General features: G+C 43.9%; 1 protein-coding gene across 1 annotated transcript; it reads left to right on the top strand.

Moving 5' to 3' along the window:
• Window positions 1–1,232: 1,232 nt before the first annotated feature.
• LOC143155796 (uncharacterized) lies at window positions 1,233–14,265 on the top strand. Its single transcript, XM_076328773.1, has 5 exons — window positions 1,233–1,283; window positions 10,433–10,569; window positions 11,805–11,906; window positions 13,048–13,159; window positions 13,723–14,265. Exons 2-5 carry the CDS (start codon window positions 10,439–10,441, stop codon window positions 13,822–13,824), a joined length of 447 nt encoding a protein of 148 aa, XP_076184888.1. The 5' UTR covers window positions 1,233–1,283; window positions 10,433–10,438; the 3' UTR covers window positions 13,825–14,265.
• Window positions 14,266–14,544: the final 279 nt, after the last annotated feature.

Genomic DNA, 14,544 nt, shown 5'->3' on the forward strand with positions numbered 1-14,544 from the left:
TTCTCCCGGTGTTTACCCTCACTCACAGAGAGATGAAATCATACTATAAATAGAGGGCAAAGTCCACCCTCAAGCATTACCCGGTGAAGTCTCCTGTTTGACATGACAATAAAGTCTGGAGCAATAGGGGGTTTTGGCTCTTTAAAGCTCTTCTGCAGTAAACTCGGCTCTCTAGTGATGGGTGATACTGACCGAATCAGTCACCGCACTGTTATCAACAGCACAAAAGAAAAACACTGGAAGTCCCATGACCTCACTAAACCTTTTGGGCAAGAGGTCAGTGGGGTTTCAGTAGATGCCTCTCCCTTTAACCCCTCAGTAACTCTGCACTGGCTGTGCTGCCAGGGCTTCTCCTGCTTTCTGCCCCGCACCCTTCTTCCTCAGGTACCCTCGGGACAGTGGGGGATGCAGGCGTATCTCAGCTGCTTCTGCTGAGCTGAACAAACTAAGAGGAAAACCTGCTCCTCCCTGTTCAAAAGCGAACAATGCCACAACGTTTCCAACGTTTTAAAGAATATCTTTAAATTACAAAACACGTATCGAAGCCCAAAGGGATTCTCGAGCGGCACTGATCTCTGCCACCAAAACCAAAACCACGCCGAAGCCCACAGCCAGCGTGGGCTCCAGCACGCTCAGGGTGCTGAAAAAAACACACGGACCCACTTAACAGACAAGCGAAGCCATTTGGAAAAGGGGTCCTTTGGCAAAAGGGGACCGCAGGGCCTGGTTGTGCCATTTGGCATCTCCACCGGTGCGAGCGCATAGCTCATGCCGTGGTGGCCAGAGTCCCGTCCCGTCCCATCACCCTGGTGGGGGCCATCCCATCATGGTGGCTGGTGTCCCACCGTGGGGTCGTCCATCCACGGGGCCATCCCGGCCTCGCCGGCTCCACCTCGGCGCGGACGGCGCCCCCAACCCCGCCGCCGCAGCCGCGCCCGGCGGCGCCAGCCCGGCCCCGGGGGGGCGGCAGGGCCCCGCTCCCCCCGAGGCGCTTCTCCTCCCGCCGGCAGCAGCCGCCCGGGCCACCGAGCCCGACCCAGCGGGGGCGGCGGGTCTCCCCGGCGGGGCGGTGCGGGGCGCGGTGCGGTGCGGGGCGGGGCGGCGGGCGGACAATAGGGGCAGTCTGCGAGTGACGCCGCGGTGAGTGGCCGGCGCGGTGGCGCGGTGGGGCCGGGGCGGGGCGAGGGGCGCGGGGATCCCCCTCTCCTGACGCCTGCCTGTGTGCCCGCAGGGCGGCGGTGGCTTCCAGCGCGGGGCGCCGAGCGGAGCCGAGCCGAGCCGAGGTGAGGTGAGCGGCGGGGTCCCCGCGGGAGAGGGGCGGTGCGGCGGCGCCTTTCCTTGAGGCGGGCGGGGAGGAGCGGGGGGAACCGGCCGGGGTCTCCCGGGCAGAGCCAGACCGCGGCCCCGGGGCGGTGCGGGGGGCCGCGGGAGGCCGGCGGTGCCGGGACCCGCCGCCTCACCTGCGCGCCCGGTCCCGGAGGGGGGCGATATCCCGGCCCCGGGGGGGTTTCCCGGCATGTTTCCACAGGCAGCCCGCCCCCACGCACCTCCGCCGGGTCTGGCGCCGCAGCATCTTTGGTCCCGGGAAGGGGGATCGATGTCGTTTAAAAAACACGCCGGGCGGGGGTGAACACCGGCAGCGGAGCGAGCGGCGGAGCCGCCGGTTACAGGCAGCGCCGTGCCCGCGGGCGGTGGGCACGGCCGGGGCCCGGGGCGGGAGTCGCCGCGGCGCCGAGCCGCGCGTCGGCAAGGAGCGACCTGTCCCGGCTGCTCAGCCTCCGGGAGGGACGTGTGTGCCCTTCCAGATGATGCTGCGGGGAGCCGCGTGCTTTGTGCTCAACTGCTATCTTCTAAGCAAATGAGGAGCGGAGTACGTGTACTTTCACTCTCAGCAAAGCAGGAAATAAGCCCTCAAAATAAGTCTAAGATGTATAGCAAAGTGTGCCACCGATAAACATTTTTAAATGTTCCTGAAAAACTCGTTTTCTGTATCTGTATACGTTTACACCAATGCTACTGATAACAGGAATGATGTGCGACAGCAGAGATGGGTAAAGAAATCCGTACGGCGGTATATACTCAGTAACGTTTAAGTCATTTCACAAGGAGCGATTACAGGAGCGTGGCGAGTTGTGTGATTAAGCAGATTTCTAGGTGTTTAAATTGCAAAGTGAGTATTAGCCCACGTCTGCTCAAGGCTGTAGCAGAAAGACATATGTATAACAAGAAGACAGAATGGTCTCCATTACCATTTTCTCTCACAGGTACATGGACAAAGTTATTTTGAGTTAACGTATTGTGGGTGTGTGATTTTTTTTTCTTTTTTTTTTTTTTCCCATTTAATGCATGTCAGTTGAATGGGAGTTAGAACTGAGTATAATGAGGAGGAAAATCAGTGTTTGTTCAAGGTGTTTGATCTCTTCTGATCTCAAAAAGTCACTGCTGTAGAGACCCTGTCTCTCTGAAAGGAGAAATTTAAGAAAATTGCCTGCTTCACCTGGTCGGCAGGTGTCTGTGGTAGCTCTTTTTAAGGATTTTTGTATCAATAGGCCATTGACCGTAAGACCATTTAGAGAGGACTAAGAAAAATTGAATGCGCTCAGCTCCTGCAGGGTAAGAGCCTGCTAGCCAAAGCAAGAGCTGGTGGGAGTAGGATACTAACTGTGAGCTTGATCCTGCGGTTACCAAAGGGAGTAGTAAACCCCCTCCTAATGCAGTACGGATCTGAAATGAAACTGGAAAGCCAAATACTGAAATCAAAATTTATATGAGTAAGGGCTACAAATCTACAAAAAGAAAGTGAGTGAAGGACACATTGTGTTTGAAGAAATACAGTGCTGTATCGGGGCAAGATGACTCCTGTGCATAAAACCTTCTTCATTTGCTCTTCACAGTTGGTTTTATACATTTGATCTATTTAATAAGACACCCTATTTTTATTGTTAGTTACACTGTCTGCAAGATGTGTGGAATATACCTTACTAATGGTAACTTGGTAAGTTTATTGTGTAAAAATACCGCTAAAATATTGCAGGTGAACTGGGATTTTAAGCCATAGTCATTTTACTGCAGTGTTTGTAACACTCTTACTATCAGCATTTTACCAACACAGGAAGCCTAAGTAAAACGGAGAATAGCGTGGCATTTTAATTCTTTCTACTGACGTGCGGAACAAGAAAGACAGCATAAATAGTGAGTTAAATTTCAGTTCTTAGACTTACAGTTACACTGTACCTGCAAATCAACAGTTTCTCACATCTTCCCAATTTGGCAGCAGTAAGTGGAATCTCAGAGGCACCTGCAGGAGAAGACCGCCAAAGGTCATAGAAGATGCTGCGTTTTCTGACCACAAGTCCAATAAAGTGCCCCTGTTAAACGGGACAGGAGGCAGGTGCGAGGTGGCAATACATGACAGCGCGTGTGCCTGTGCAGGGCTAAGGGGGACTAGGTGAGGGAAAACGGCAGCCCATAGCTATCCCAAATGTGCCAGCTTTTTAAGAATGTGAATGATCATGTTTAAATTAACATTATTTGGTCCGTTGAAGCTAAGCATCTGCCTAAGTATTTTTATAGATTATGACCTTAGTGATCAGCATCCTTTAACCCTGAATTTAATATCAAGGCATGAATTCCGTAATCTGCTTGCTGAGGGTGCCAGCAGGCTCGTTGCAGGTACTCCACCCTTCAAGTGGATGGGATGGTAGAACAAAGTCTCTTAAGTACATCAGATTTTTTTTTTTTTTTTTTTCAATTTGATTGAACAGATGTTAATGGTAGATTGAAGTATTCCAATTTTATTATGTAATTGTATTAATAATTATGAGCATTGTGTGAACTTTTCTGACTACCAATAACAACTGTTCTATCTGCATCACTCATTTCAGGAGCTTTCAAAAGTAAAAGAACTAAGCTACACAATTTTACAATGAATGTGAATAAAGAAATATTTTCCATAGCTTTATGGTTCATTCATGGATTATTGAACTATATACATTGTCATACTTACCTCCTACAACTTGGCCATGCAATTCAAGTAACAATTTTAAATAAATTCTTATTTATTACAAAAGAATCTTGACCTTTTGGTGAGACTGAGAAGTGCAAAGGGCAGAAGATGTTTTGAAAAGGAAATGTAAATGTTAGCGCAGAAGCGTTCTGACTTAATCTAAACCTTAACTCTTTGTGAACAAAGATGACATCCCTGAGATACGTGGCACTGTCACAAACAAAAAATCTGAGTGTGGCAGAAAAAATGTTGAGACTTTTTAAAATAGAAACGGTTAATTTCAGTTTGGTATCAATGTATCTTTCTTTTCAATGTTCTTAGTTCTTCCCATAAAACTTCTTGGGAATTTAATAAAAGCAGAACCCCCTCGTTTCTCCTAGAAGCCGTTGAAATGGGCTTGTGAGCACTGAAGGAATCAGTAGACTCTTCAAGGAAAATGACACTTTGTAGGCTTATCAAATCATGGCTTTTTAATGTGGACATAACTGTACTATCTACTTTTTAACATGGAAACCTCTTGTTCTCTACAGTCATATGTTAAATGTCACAGTAAGGACTGGTGGTCTCTGAGTGCTCTAACAGACAAGATGCAAATGCTGATGATGCATAAAAATCTTGAGACGTTCTCGAAGTCTTGACTCAGAATTTCAATCAGGTCCCCTTAAACATTTTCAGCAGAGACTGAAATAGAAAATAGCTGTGCGAGCTCTTTAGTTCAAAAGGTTTTCTCCATTTAAAGTCTGCTGTATGCATTTCTTTCACTACCGAGGTCACAGGACTTGCTAAAGGAATACATTTTTTATTTTTAAATATAATCAAATGCTTCATTCCTATCCTGTTTTGAGGTAAGAGAGCCTATGTTAAATTCCCAGTGAAGGCATGTTCTAATACTGACTTACTGAGCATAAAAACATAAATGAAATAAAATGTAAGAAGTAGAGCGTGTATTTTTTAGATTTACAGAAGTGTGCCTTTAATAGCTGTTTGAGGCAATATTAAGAAGTGTTTATGTGTAAACAGTCTCCAAGGTCATTGACGTTAAGCTGACTGGGAACACAGTATGAGACAAAGAATTAATCTATCTTTGCTCCTTGACCTGATACTGATTTAAGAGTTAATCCAGCAACCTGGGTTAACTAACCTGCACTATTCAAACACAAACACCGATGACTTATCCTCTCATCTTTTTAAGAGAAACTGAGGTTGCTGATGGCTACCTTGTGATGTTTTGCCACGAGCTGTGGTGGTTCAGGAGGCAAGCCTGTGGAAGCCCAGGTGTCCCTACGAGGGAAGGGGCAGAGATAGCCTGTAGCGGCGGCTGTGGTTCCCACTGCCTGTGTGCTGCTGGTGTCTTAACGGCTTCTGGCTTGCAAAGGAGGAGGGTCAACAGCTGAGGGCAACCACTGCTAATCTGACACGGGTCATAGGAGAGCCTAGGACTTAAAAAAAACCCCCAACAACAAACCCCAAACAAAAAAACTCCCAAAAGTCCACCTCGGGTTTTAAACAGTATATTCTTCCTCGCTACAGCAGGAAGTGTCCTGAGTGTCCAATATCCCTGTTTCTCTGTAACCTTAACTAGCTCTTAATCTCCGGTCATTTTATCAAAGACTTGTCCTTGTAAAATGACATAGAGATTTGTATTTGCAACAGCGAGGATGATGTCATCTTTTGAAAGAGTTGGCTATGGATTGGAGGTATATATGCAAACAACCAAGCCTCTACTTGTTTTTCATTTAAATTTAGTTTGCATGGGCAGCTGGTAGAATCTGAAACAGTTTGAGATATGCTTTGATACCTTAGGCGTAAAGGACAAGGGTCCTATCTGGCAATCCGTATTTATGTAGGTAGGTGCTGGGAATTCTGAGCCCGAACATTGGAATTAGATTATCGGTAGTAGTTTCCTACTTTCATAACCAGCTTTAAAACATACTAAATCGCATGTTGGAATTATTAATAGCTTTACCGTGTCATGTCTGCACAAAATACGTAAGATTGTATGCCTAAGACATGAAGTGCACATAAATTATACTATAGATAAGTCATAAAATACATAAAGATAATGCATAAACTATAATTAATACATTCAGTGCATTTTACTGAAGTATCACCGTGCCTGTCTTCTTAAAAAATATTGCCACAGCAAATCTAATCAAACTGACTACAGGTAAATTTCAGGACCTTTCGTTTTCCCCAACTCACCTGCTGGCATACTTGGTTTAGCAACATGTTCCTTTTTCAAGAAGATTTTCTGTTCCCTTTTGCTAGATAAAAAAAGACACAAACAGAAAAAACTGACGATGCAAAGTAAAGACAGCGTCAACATACTTTTTCTACCGAAGATGCTTCATTATTCAATCATAATTGTGTTCATAAAAAGCCATAATTTCCGTCATATAATTAGGCATTTAGAGGGCTGGTTTTTTAATTTGGATCTAGGCCTCTATTCAGCAAAACATTAAGTACGTATTTAACTTGAAATACATTATTTATTCTGCTGAAGGCATTTCACCATTGAAACGAAGCTTTTAGTTTGCTCGGTCAAAGCCTTACAGAGAAGCATGAGCTTTTTGATCTGGTCGCTAGTTTGGAAGCGATCTCTGTCGCTGGCATGGGATCCTGCTGCCGCTTCCTCAGAGGCGTTGTGAGGACTCGGTTGTGGTCACTGCTCTCTAAATGACAAGCCATTACTCATATGCACACATACGACCTCTTGGTTTCTGTAAACCAAAATCAGTTTGCCTTTGCTTTCTGTAAAAATGAGAGAAGGAAGGAAAGCGTGAGATGGGTGGTAGGAGATTAACACATCCTGCTTTGGAGAACCGGGAGGGCCTGGGGCGTGTGATACACGCTCCTCTTGCCCAGCTCTGTACGGATCCAAACTTGAGGAACGAAACAGGTCCATATTAATGCAGCTTTCACGTGCATGTCTATATGTACCTTGCATAGCTAGATTTAAAAAAAAAAGATGACCAAAATCAGTAAATAGCCTCAATTTGTTCCTTCCTTGCCAAGAAGGCAATTGCTAAGCTTTGCTTTGAAACTAAATTAGATGCATCTTGTACATCTTCAAGACAGTAGCCCTGCCAGACTGGTCTTTGCCTCAACACCGTCCGTCCCGTAAAATACATTATAAATTCCCTCTTTGTTGGATTGCCCTTACTCGAACATTGAGACGAATTGGTGGGCAAAGCCAGCATACCAGGCTGCAGCTGAGTTGTGGAGAGCATGACCCAACAGCTACGGCAGTTTCTTTTTTAGCCTGTGGGAGGAAGGTATTATCATAACAGGTGTGAGGTAGCATATGTTGTGCTTTGGGCTTTTGTCGTGGTATTGTATGGTTTGTTTACATGTCTGAGTTCTGTAGTGCGTTGACTTATTATAGGTCTTTTTCAGAACACAGTTTTCATCTCTCACAGATATAGACATTTCCATTGTGTGGCCCCATGAATACGAAACTAGCATCTAGTCTAGAAATGAAATAAAAAAAAAAAAAGAGAAAAAGACAATACCTTTTTTTAGATTTTTTTTTTTTTTTTCACGATGCACGGTTGTAAAGGCTAAGAATAGTTAGTATACATGTGTAATAGGCAGCTGAGTTTTTATGCTGGGTTTTAATACATTTTATCCACTATAGTACTTGTTTTACTAGAAACCTTTAACGACTTTATAAGCTGTGAAGAAACACGATTAACACATTTCCATTTGTTTGAATCTCGCTGTGGTACCCACAGGCTACAGGAGTACATCACTAGATATCTAGTTGTTTACTTTGTACATGTGAGCATACAGTTGGGTTGTTTAACCTCAAAAAGTCCAACACCGCGTGCTTTGACTGTTTCTCTATGCAGTCCACTGAGACTAACTGCATCCAGAGAACTGACACTTTGGATGTCCAAGTGAGTACTTCGGCATCCCTGGGATCTTCCAAACCTTGCTCAGCCATTCCCAATTTCCCATTCATGGACCTTCAGGACCCCTTGGAGCTCCTACCTGAGCTCTGGTGAAGCTCTCAAACCAGGAGCTGCCCTGGGTCATCCAGCCCATACTGCAATAGCGTATGTGTCGCATCGGACCTTGCACAAAAAATGGACAGGGATGCACTTGTGGGAACGTGATCAGCTGTTGACCACCACGACGCCCAGTAACCCACTGGTCTAGATGTTGCCCTAGGAAATGGAAGAGTCGGTTCAAGTACCTGCTCCAGTGAATATGGATTTACTTAAAGTGGAACAGCTTCACTGTGGGGTACGTATGGAGCCTTGGCACCTGATTCAGAGCTACAGAGTCCTCGGAGTGACTGTGTGTCTGGAAATCAGGTATGGTGCTGGAATACCCAACGTCTCTCTACGGACATTACCCTTTTTTCCCATGATTTGTGTTTGGACTGGGGAGAGAGACATACAGCAACGCATAAAGGAAGCGTTTAAAACAGGACAGGGCATCTCTTGAAGCAAATACAGCACCTACTATCTGTCTCTCTTTTTCAAAAGATGATCTTATTTAATTAAGCTTTTTAACTCACCTGTAAAATATGTTCAGATTCTGTCACTCTTACATACAAATCCATAGGTGCCCCCTTGGAAGAAAGGGCTGTGGTATTTCCCCTCAGGAACAGAGTCGGGTCACAGAACTCGCTCATAGCGGTCGCAATAAAATTCAGAAGGCCTGACCCCAGCTCCTCTTTGTCACTGCTCATCTACACAGCTCTTCAGAAGTCTGGATAGATTTAAAATCCTAGATTATAAACATCTATATGAGTAAAGCAGAAATGGTACAAATAGAAGGAAAAAAACAGAATATTAAACTACAAACTGTATGACACATGATAATATCTACCCGGCAGAAACTAGTCCGTAGCACGCTTTTCCCCAGCCACATTAAACATCGGTAAGAGGAGCCTTCACTTCTGTAGAACCGAGTATATTTTCATTTATTTAGTATCACATTTCTGTGTGTTTGCTTACGCAATAATGTATACACATTAATTATTAATAATTTTGTGTTGTGGAAATTTTGTGGAAAGTTTCATCTAAATATTGAAAGAAGATCAAGGCTCCCTTGGGGCACAAAGGCCCCAACCTCATCCCAAGTGTAAAACTTAAAGAAAAAGAGTTTACAGGACTGCAGAAACGTGGCAAAATAATTCCCCGCCAAGCAGCATTACGACGGATACCTTTTGCTTGGTTTAGCTCCATCTCTGAGAATATTTTACGTGAGCTTTATTCATTTGACCCACAGAGAATGCGCTTAAAAGGAGAAAGGAATCCAGCCGGGGGGAAATCCCCTTCGCTGCTGTCCGAGATCACTCCATCGACAAAGCGGGTCAGTTCTGTAATGATGGAGCTGGGAAGCAAAGAGATCATAAAAGAGCTGGCCAAAACCATGCCGGATAAAAACAGAGCATCTCCAGAAGACTGTCATTAAGTTCATCATCAGGCACCCTCGAGACAAGAAGCAGAGCCTTCTGCCACAGCAAACGTCCAAGGGGCAGAAGGGGTGTTACCTGCCCAAGGGCGTGTGTGTAGTTTGAAATAATCCCCGTCCACAGCTCTGATGTCATTTCTCTTGATAAGCCAAATAAAACAAGCGTAACGACTACAAAAACATCAGCTCCACTCCAAGCTCTGCTGCTGGTAAACTGAACCTCTTTAGTGCTTTCAGGAAAGCGTTATCAGAATACTGGAAATATTAGAGATGCCCCACTTACGCTGAAACCCGTTAAGTTTTCGCTATTTATTTCGCTGAGAAGAGGACCGCCTCCTGTGAGGTGCTTACGTTCTAGAGCCTGGCTACTGGTTGTGAATAACTCCCATTGTATGAGCAGGCGGCTCCATTGATTTTAGCTGTTCCCACTGTCCACTCTTCCATTTGGAAAGCTATTAATCCATTTAAATCTTTGCTATATTCTATTTCTGTGGTGAGCTTCTTGTAATTTCCTTGGTGGCGGCCTCCAGCTGAAGAAGATGCATAAACTCAGACCTAAATTAAAGACCTAAGAAAACCTGTTCAAGTTGTATGTTTTAGGTACTTTGCTGCCTGGGGATCTCCATCAGTTGGTGTGATTTAATGCCAGGCAGGTCATTGCAAACAGCGCAGGAAAACATCTTGTACTAAGTGAAACTACTGAGAAACTATACTTATCTACTCTAGCTATATTTATCTAGATTTTCCAATTTCTAGGCTGTTTTGAGCCAATATGAAGCAGCAGCCATCTAAATGCTGCCTGTTTGAATTGCTGTACATCTGTTGGGTCACTGAAACTTTCCTTTGACTGCTCTCAAAATAGTTATCTTAGCAACGCTCGCGTTCTGACTGGAGAAATAAAAAGGGTAACTTTAAGAGCGCTTTAAAAAATTTCCATCTAAACTGAAAAGACCTTGTGTTACAAGAAGCCATGGGGTTGTCTTTCATGACTCGTTGCAGAATAAGATGTCTCAGACGAGGAGAATCCCCAGGCACTTTGTCCTCTCCAGCTACCCCAATGGAGCACCAGAAGAGGAAACCTACAGTAACTTCCGAACAATCGCAGACACCACAGAGCAAATGGAGTTTAATATCAGGTATCACGCCACATTAATATTCCTTCCGTCCTCTGCATCCTCCCCCCCCAGGACAAACCCCCAGACTTTCCAGAAGACTTTGCTAAGCCAAATAATCATAGTGGATACTATTGAAAATGGAATAGATGCAAGTGTAGATAACCTGTAGTGCTTAAGACTGACCGTGCAAGATTATGCTGCATTAAATGTCTGTAAGTTTTTATCCTGCACAGGGACACAGATGTGGCTCTTCATTAGAAACACACCTGTTATAGCAAGCAGCTGAGGAAGCCATTTTTACATAATTCTCTAGGCGCCTCTCACAATAAACTGATAGTGCTGCTTTGGGTTTTTCTTAATCCCATACATACATTTTTTCCAGTTCAAGAGTCAGGGGCTGCCTTTCCCCTCGTCTGCGAAAATTCCTTTCTGTGTTTTTTTTTTTTTTGTTGTTGTTGGACTGACCAAACCAAGCCCAAGTTTTTTTAAGCAGATCTCTAGAATTAAGCTCTTAAGCCCACTTACTATTCAGCAGATCTCATAAACAGATCTCAGCAGAAATACAAGTTAAAATAAAAATGTATAGTCATATTATTTTTCTACCAAAAAAAAAAAAGAAGGATGAGTGTCTAAGAGAAGCTAAATCTAATTGGAAATTTTCATCAGGAAAGCGTAACCAGTTTTCAGCATCAACATGTGCCACAGACATTGTAGTTTAAGGTTCTGCACGCCCCAGGACCTCCCTAAGAGCCTTTAGGTTTTGGTCAGTTCATACCCTGGCATCACCCACTAGCTAGAGGCCCGCACTGCATTGTGGAAATCATTGGAGTAAACCTGTTGGATGACAAAGACAGCATTTATATAAGATGAAATGTTTTGAAAGGTCCGACGTGAAGGCTGTTTCAATATTTTGACTTTGGGGGGAGGGGGGGAACCAAGCCAGAATTTCATTGCCTTGTATAAAGAAACTAGACACCTAAAAAACCAACATGGTTTTTCAAAAGTGCCAAACATGCAGCTTTTTATGAAAACATCAAAGCACTTCTGTATACGTATAAATACAGGTGTAAGATGCCTAATCAATAAAACCGTAAATAACAGGGGGAAAAAAAAAAAACCCTTAACATTTTGCTTTTACATGCCCAGCTTAGTCCAACTGTTAGGGAAATAACTGCGCCTGACATTTGCAGAGTGCTTTTTAGAGAATTGCTGTTGCAGTATTGTCCTCTAACGTGCACATCCCGAACGCCTTACAGCTCAGCTGCCCAGGTTGGCCATCAGCTGGCCCTGATCGGGGATGAATTTAACAGGATGTACCACAGGAAGTTTGAAGATACGCTGCTTCACCTGGCACGTGGGTAAGTTACCTTACTGGGGCTGTCAGTCTTCAGATCCTTTTAAAAACCACGTTAGGTAGATAAACGGTAATGTTTTGTTAGACAAACAATAACATTTCTGTACACAAAGTAAAAAATTTATTGCTACTACTGCTGCTTCATACAGAACCTAAAAAACCAAAACCGATACTGCAGCTTGTTTTACAAGGATGAGCTTTATAATGGAGATTGTTTCCGCAGACTACAGCCATTTACAGTCAAAAGACTTAAATAGTTTCTTGGTATTTAAAGTTTCACAGTAGCACAGTAGCTTTCTAGGTTGGACAGTGTCTTCAAGCACAAGTGAGCGATGAGAGGTCTGCAGCCTAGTAAGCGTGTGCTTCAGGGATTAACATGTTACTGCATGTCAAATAACCCCCCCATGCACATACAAGAAAACGTGGCTAGACTAGTTTGAATTGCCTTTTATCTGCTGTGAGCTGACAGGGTTGTCATGGATAGTTATTAACTGACATGCAGTAATGTCCTAACCCGAGATACATAATCTGTGTCTGAACACCCAAGTACTCACGTGCGGTTCCACCTCTTCTCTCCCTGCTTCAGGGAGGGGACGGTCACTTATTGCAGACTACAGAGAATGCAATTTTTTCAAAAACAGGAAAGCTGTGTTCCTGGACATGGCATATAGTCATGTAACTTCTGCCTCAGTAAAGCTGGATTCACGCTGCAGAGAGAGACCCTGTGGGATTGCTGTGTCAGTCCTGTGTTGCTGCCCTGAACTCTGATTCATGAGAGATCAACAGCTCTCGTTGGGTTGCGCTGTTCTAAGTTTGAAACAAGAGCAGAGGCACAAGACTGACGTTCAGGAGCTCTGCTGCATGTTTCCTTGTGTGACGTTAGTGATCAATTAATTCTGAAACCAAACTGTCTTTAGCTTTGAAAGCCCTACTAAGTTGCCAGGTCTTCTTCCTAAATATTTAGAGAAATACACATGTACACATAGACTTTCAGGAAGGAACATGCTGGAGTTTTGGGTTTCTTTTCGTAGTTTTCTAAACCTTGGTATTTTATTTGACAATTTTTAGAATAAATTTTCTATCCCCATGCTTTTTTTTGTTTTGTTTGTTTTTGTTTTTGTTTTTTTTTTTGTTTAAATCATCAGGGTTGCTATCAGTGTTTTCCAGACATGGAATATTATTAAAAGTGTTATAAGAAGCTTTGGAAATATTTTGAACAATAACTGGACAAAGAGGATCATTGGTTATGGAAGCTGGGTATGCTCTCTCCCTTTTCTCTCACCTTTTTGTTGACAAGTAGGTAACAGCAGCACCTAACTCCCATGTAAGTGTCAATGAGTGAAGCATATAATGCGGCTCTAGGTTTGGGTTTGTTCCTTAGTTTGTTGGTGTCCCCCCATTGCCCCGTTTTTTCTTTTTAGGCTGAAATTTCTCATTTATAGACAGAGTATGCCAAATGTCTGCAAACAGCTGCCCAAGTCCCACACAACTCATGGGGGCTTCGTGCAGAGGGAAGGTGTCTCCCACTGTAAGAAGCTGTAAGGGTCTCCTCTAGGGGAGGTAAGCGGGACTGCTACTGGCGGTCTTTTACCCTGTGTTTACCCCAGAGAAGAGAGGAGATTGTTTAGAGGCTGGATATGACCCTGCCACTGCAGCAGTCGCAGTAGCCACCAGCAAAACTAGACCCTGACGTGCGTTTCCGCAGAACTGGACTGTATTCTCCATTTCACACTGACCTCGCACGCAGGCATTCCTGTTAGCTTTTCTGCACCGTCTTTTTGCTGCTGGTTATCTAATTACCTTCCCTTTTCTTCCCGCAGATTTGCAGGCTTCCTTTCAGGTGCGTCTGCCAGAAGCTGGTGCCTGCAGCCTTGCTTGTTGCTGCCTTTTGGTGGGCCGTGAATTATGGACTGCAGATTTAACACACGGAATTACAATGGGAGGTCATTGCTGGACTCTGACCAGTATCATTAGCACCCGGGTGGTGGCAGTTGGTTTGTTTTTCAAATTTACACTGATAAAAATCTCTTTTATATTTAAAACCTAGGCTAGTGCTGGGTCACTGCTGTTTCGTACCTTTTTTAAAAAAGAAAAATGTTTAAAATAAGGAGGTTGTTGCTGGATAACTGCCTGACTTGCTAGTTTTGAAATGTGACTCCAGGTGATTAGAAAGTCTGTCTTTTTTGTGTTTGTTTTAATGCAATATAAAGTGTCTATCACATATAAACAAGTTTCTTAAAGAGATTCTGGATGTGGGGAAGACTGAAGGCATGCTGGACATCCTTTAAATTTTAACACTGTAAAAGCAATAGTAAAGATTAAAACCATGATACTTTTCTAAAATTAAACTGTTGCTTCAAATGTTTTGCAGTGTTATCTACTTTATTTTCCAAGATTGTGCTATCACACATTAATAAGAAAATGTACAAGACAAGGTACTGTTATCTAAGACTAGAGGACAGGCTTTATTTGATTTTTATGTAGTAAAATTAGCATATGAAATGATAGTTTGTTGGAGAAAGAGGGGCTAGGATGAGCTAGCAAGCAAGTTGGTTGGGTTGGTACTTGAGAGCCACTCAAGCCAAGCTATTACTTTTCCAGAATTTTTCAGAAATCTACTAATAGATTATATTCCTCTGCCT

Source organism: Aptenodytes patagonicus, chromosome 1 (genome assembly GCF_965638725.1).
Source record: "Aptenodytes patagonicus chromosome 1, bAptPat1.pri.cur, whole genome shotgun sequence".
Taxonomy (NCBI): domain Eukaryota; kingdom Metazoa; phylum Chordata; class Aves; order Sphenisciformes; family Spheniscidae; genus Aptenodytes; species Aptenodytes patagonicus.

Bases quoted from the DNA above. Each gene is read 5' to 3' on its own strand.
- LOC143155796 (XM_076328773.1), top strand. From the start codon at position 10,439: ATGTCTCAGACGAGGAGAATCCCCAGGCACTTTGTCCTCTCCAGCTAC. The intron at 10,570-11,804 runs GTATCACGCCAC...AACGCCTTACAG, and splicing joins CAAATGGAGTTTAATATCAG to CTCAGCTGCCCAGGTTGGCC. The intron at 13,160-13,722 runs GTATGCTCTCTC...TTCTTCCCGCAG, and splicing joins TCATTGGTTATGGAAGCTGG to ATTTGCAGGCTTCCTTTCAG.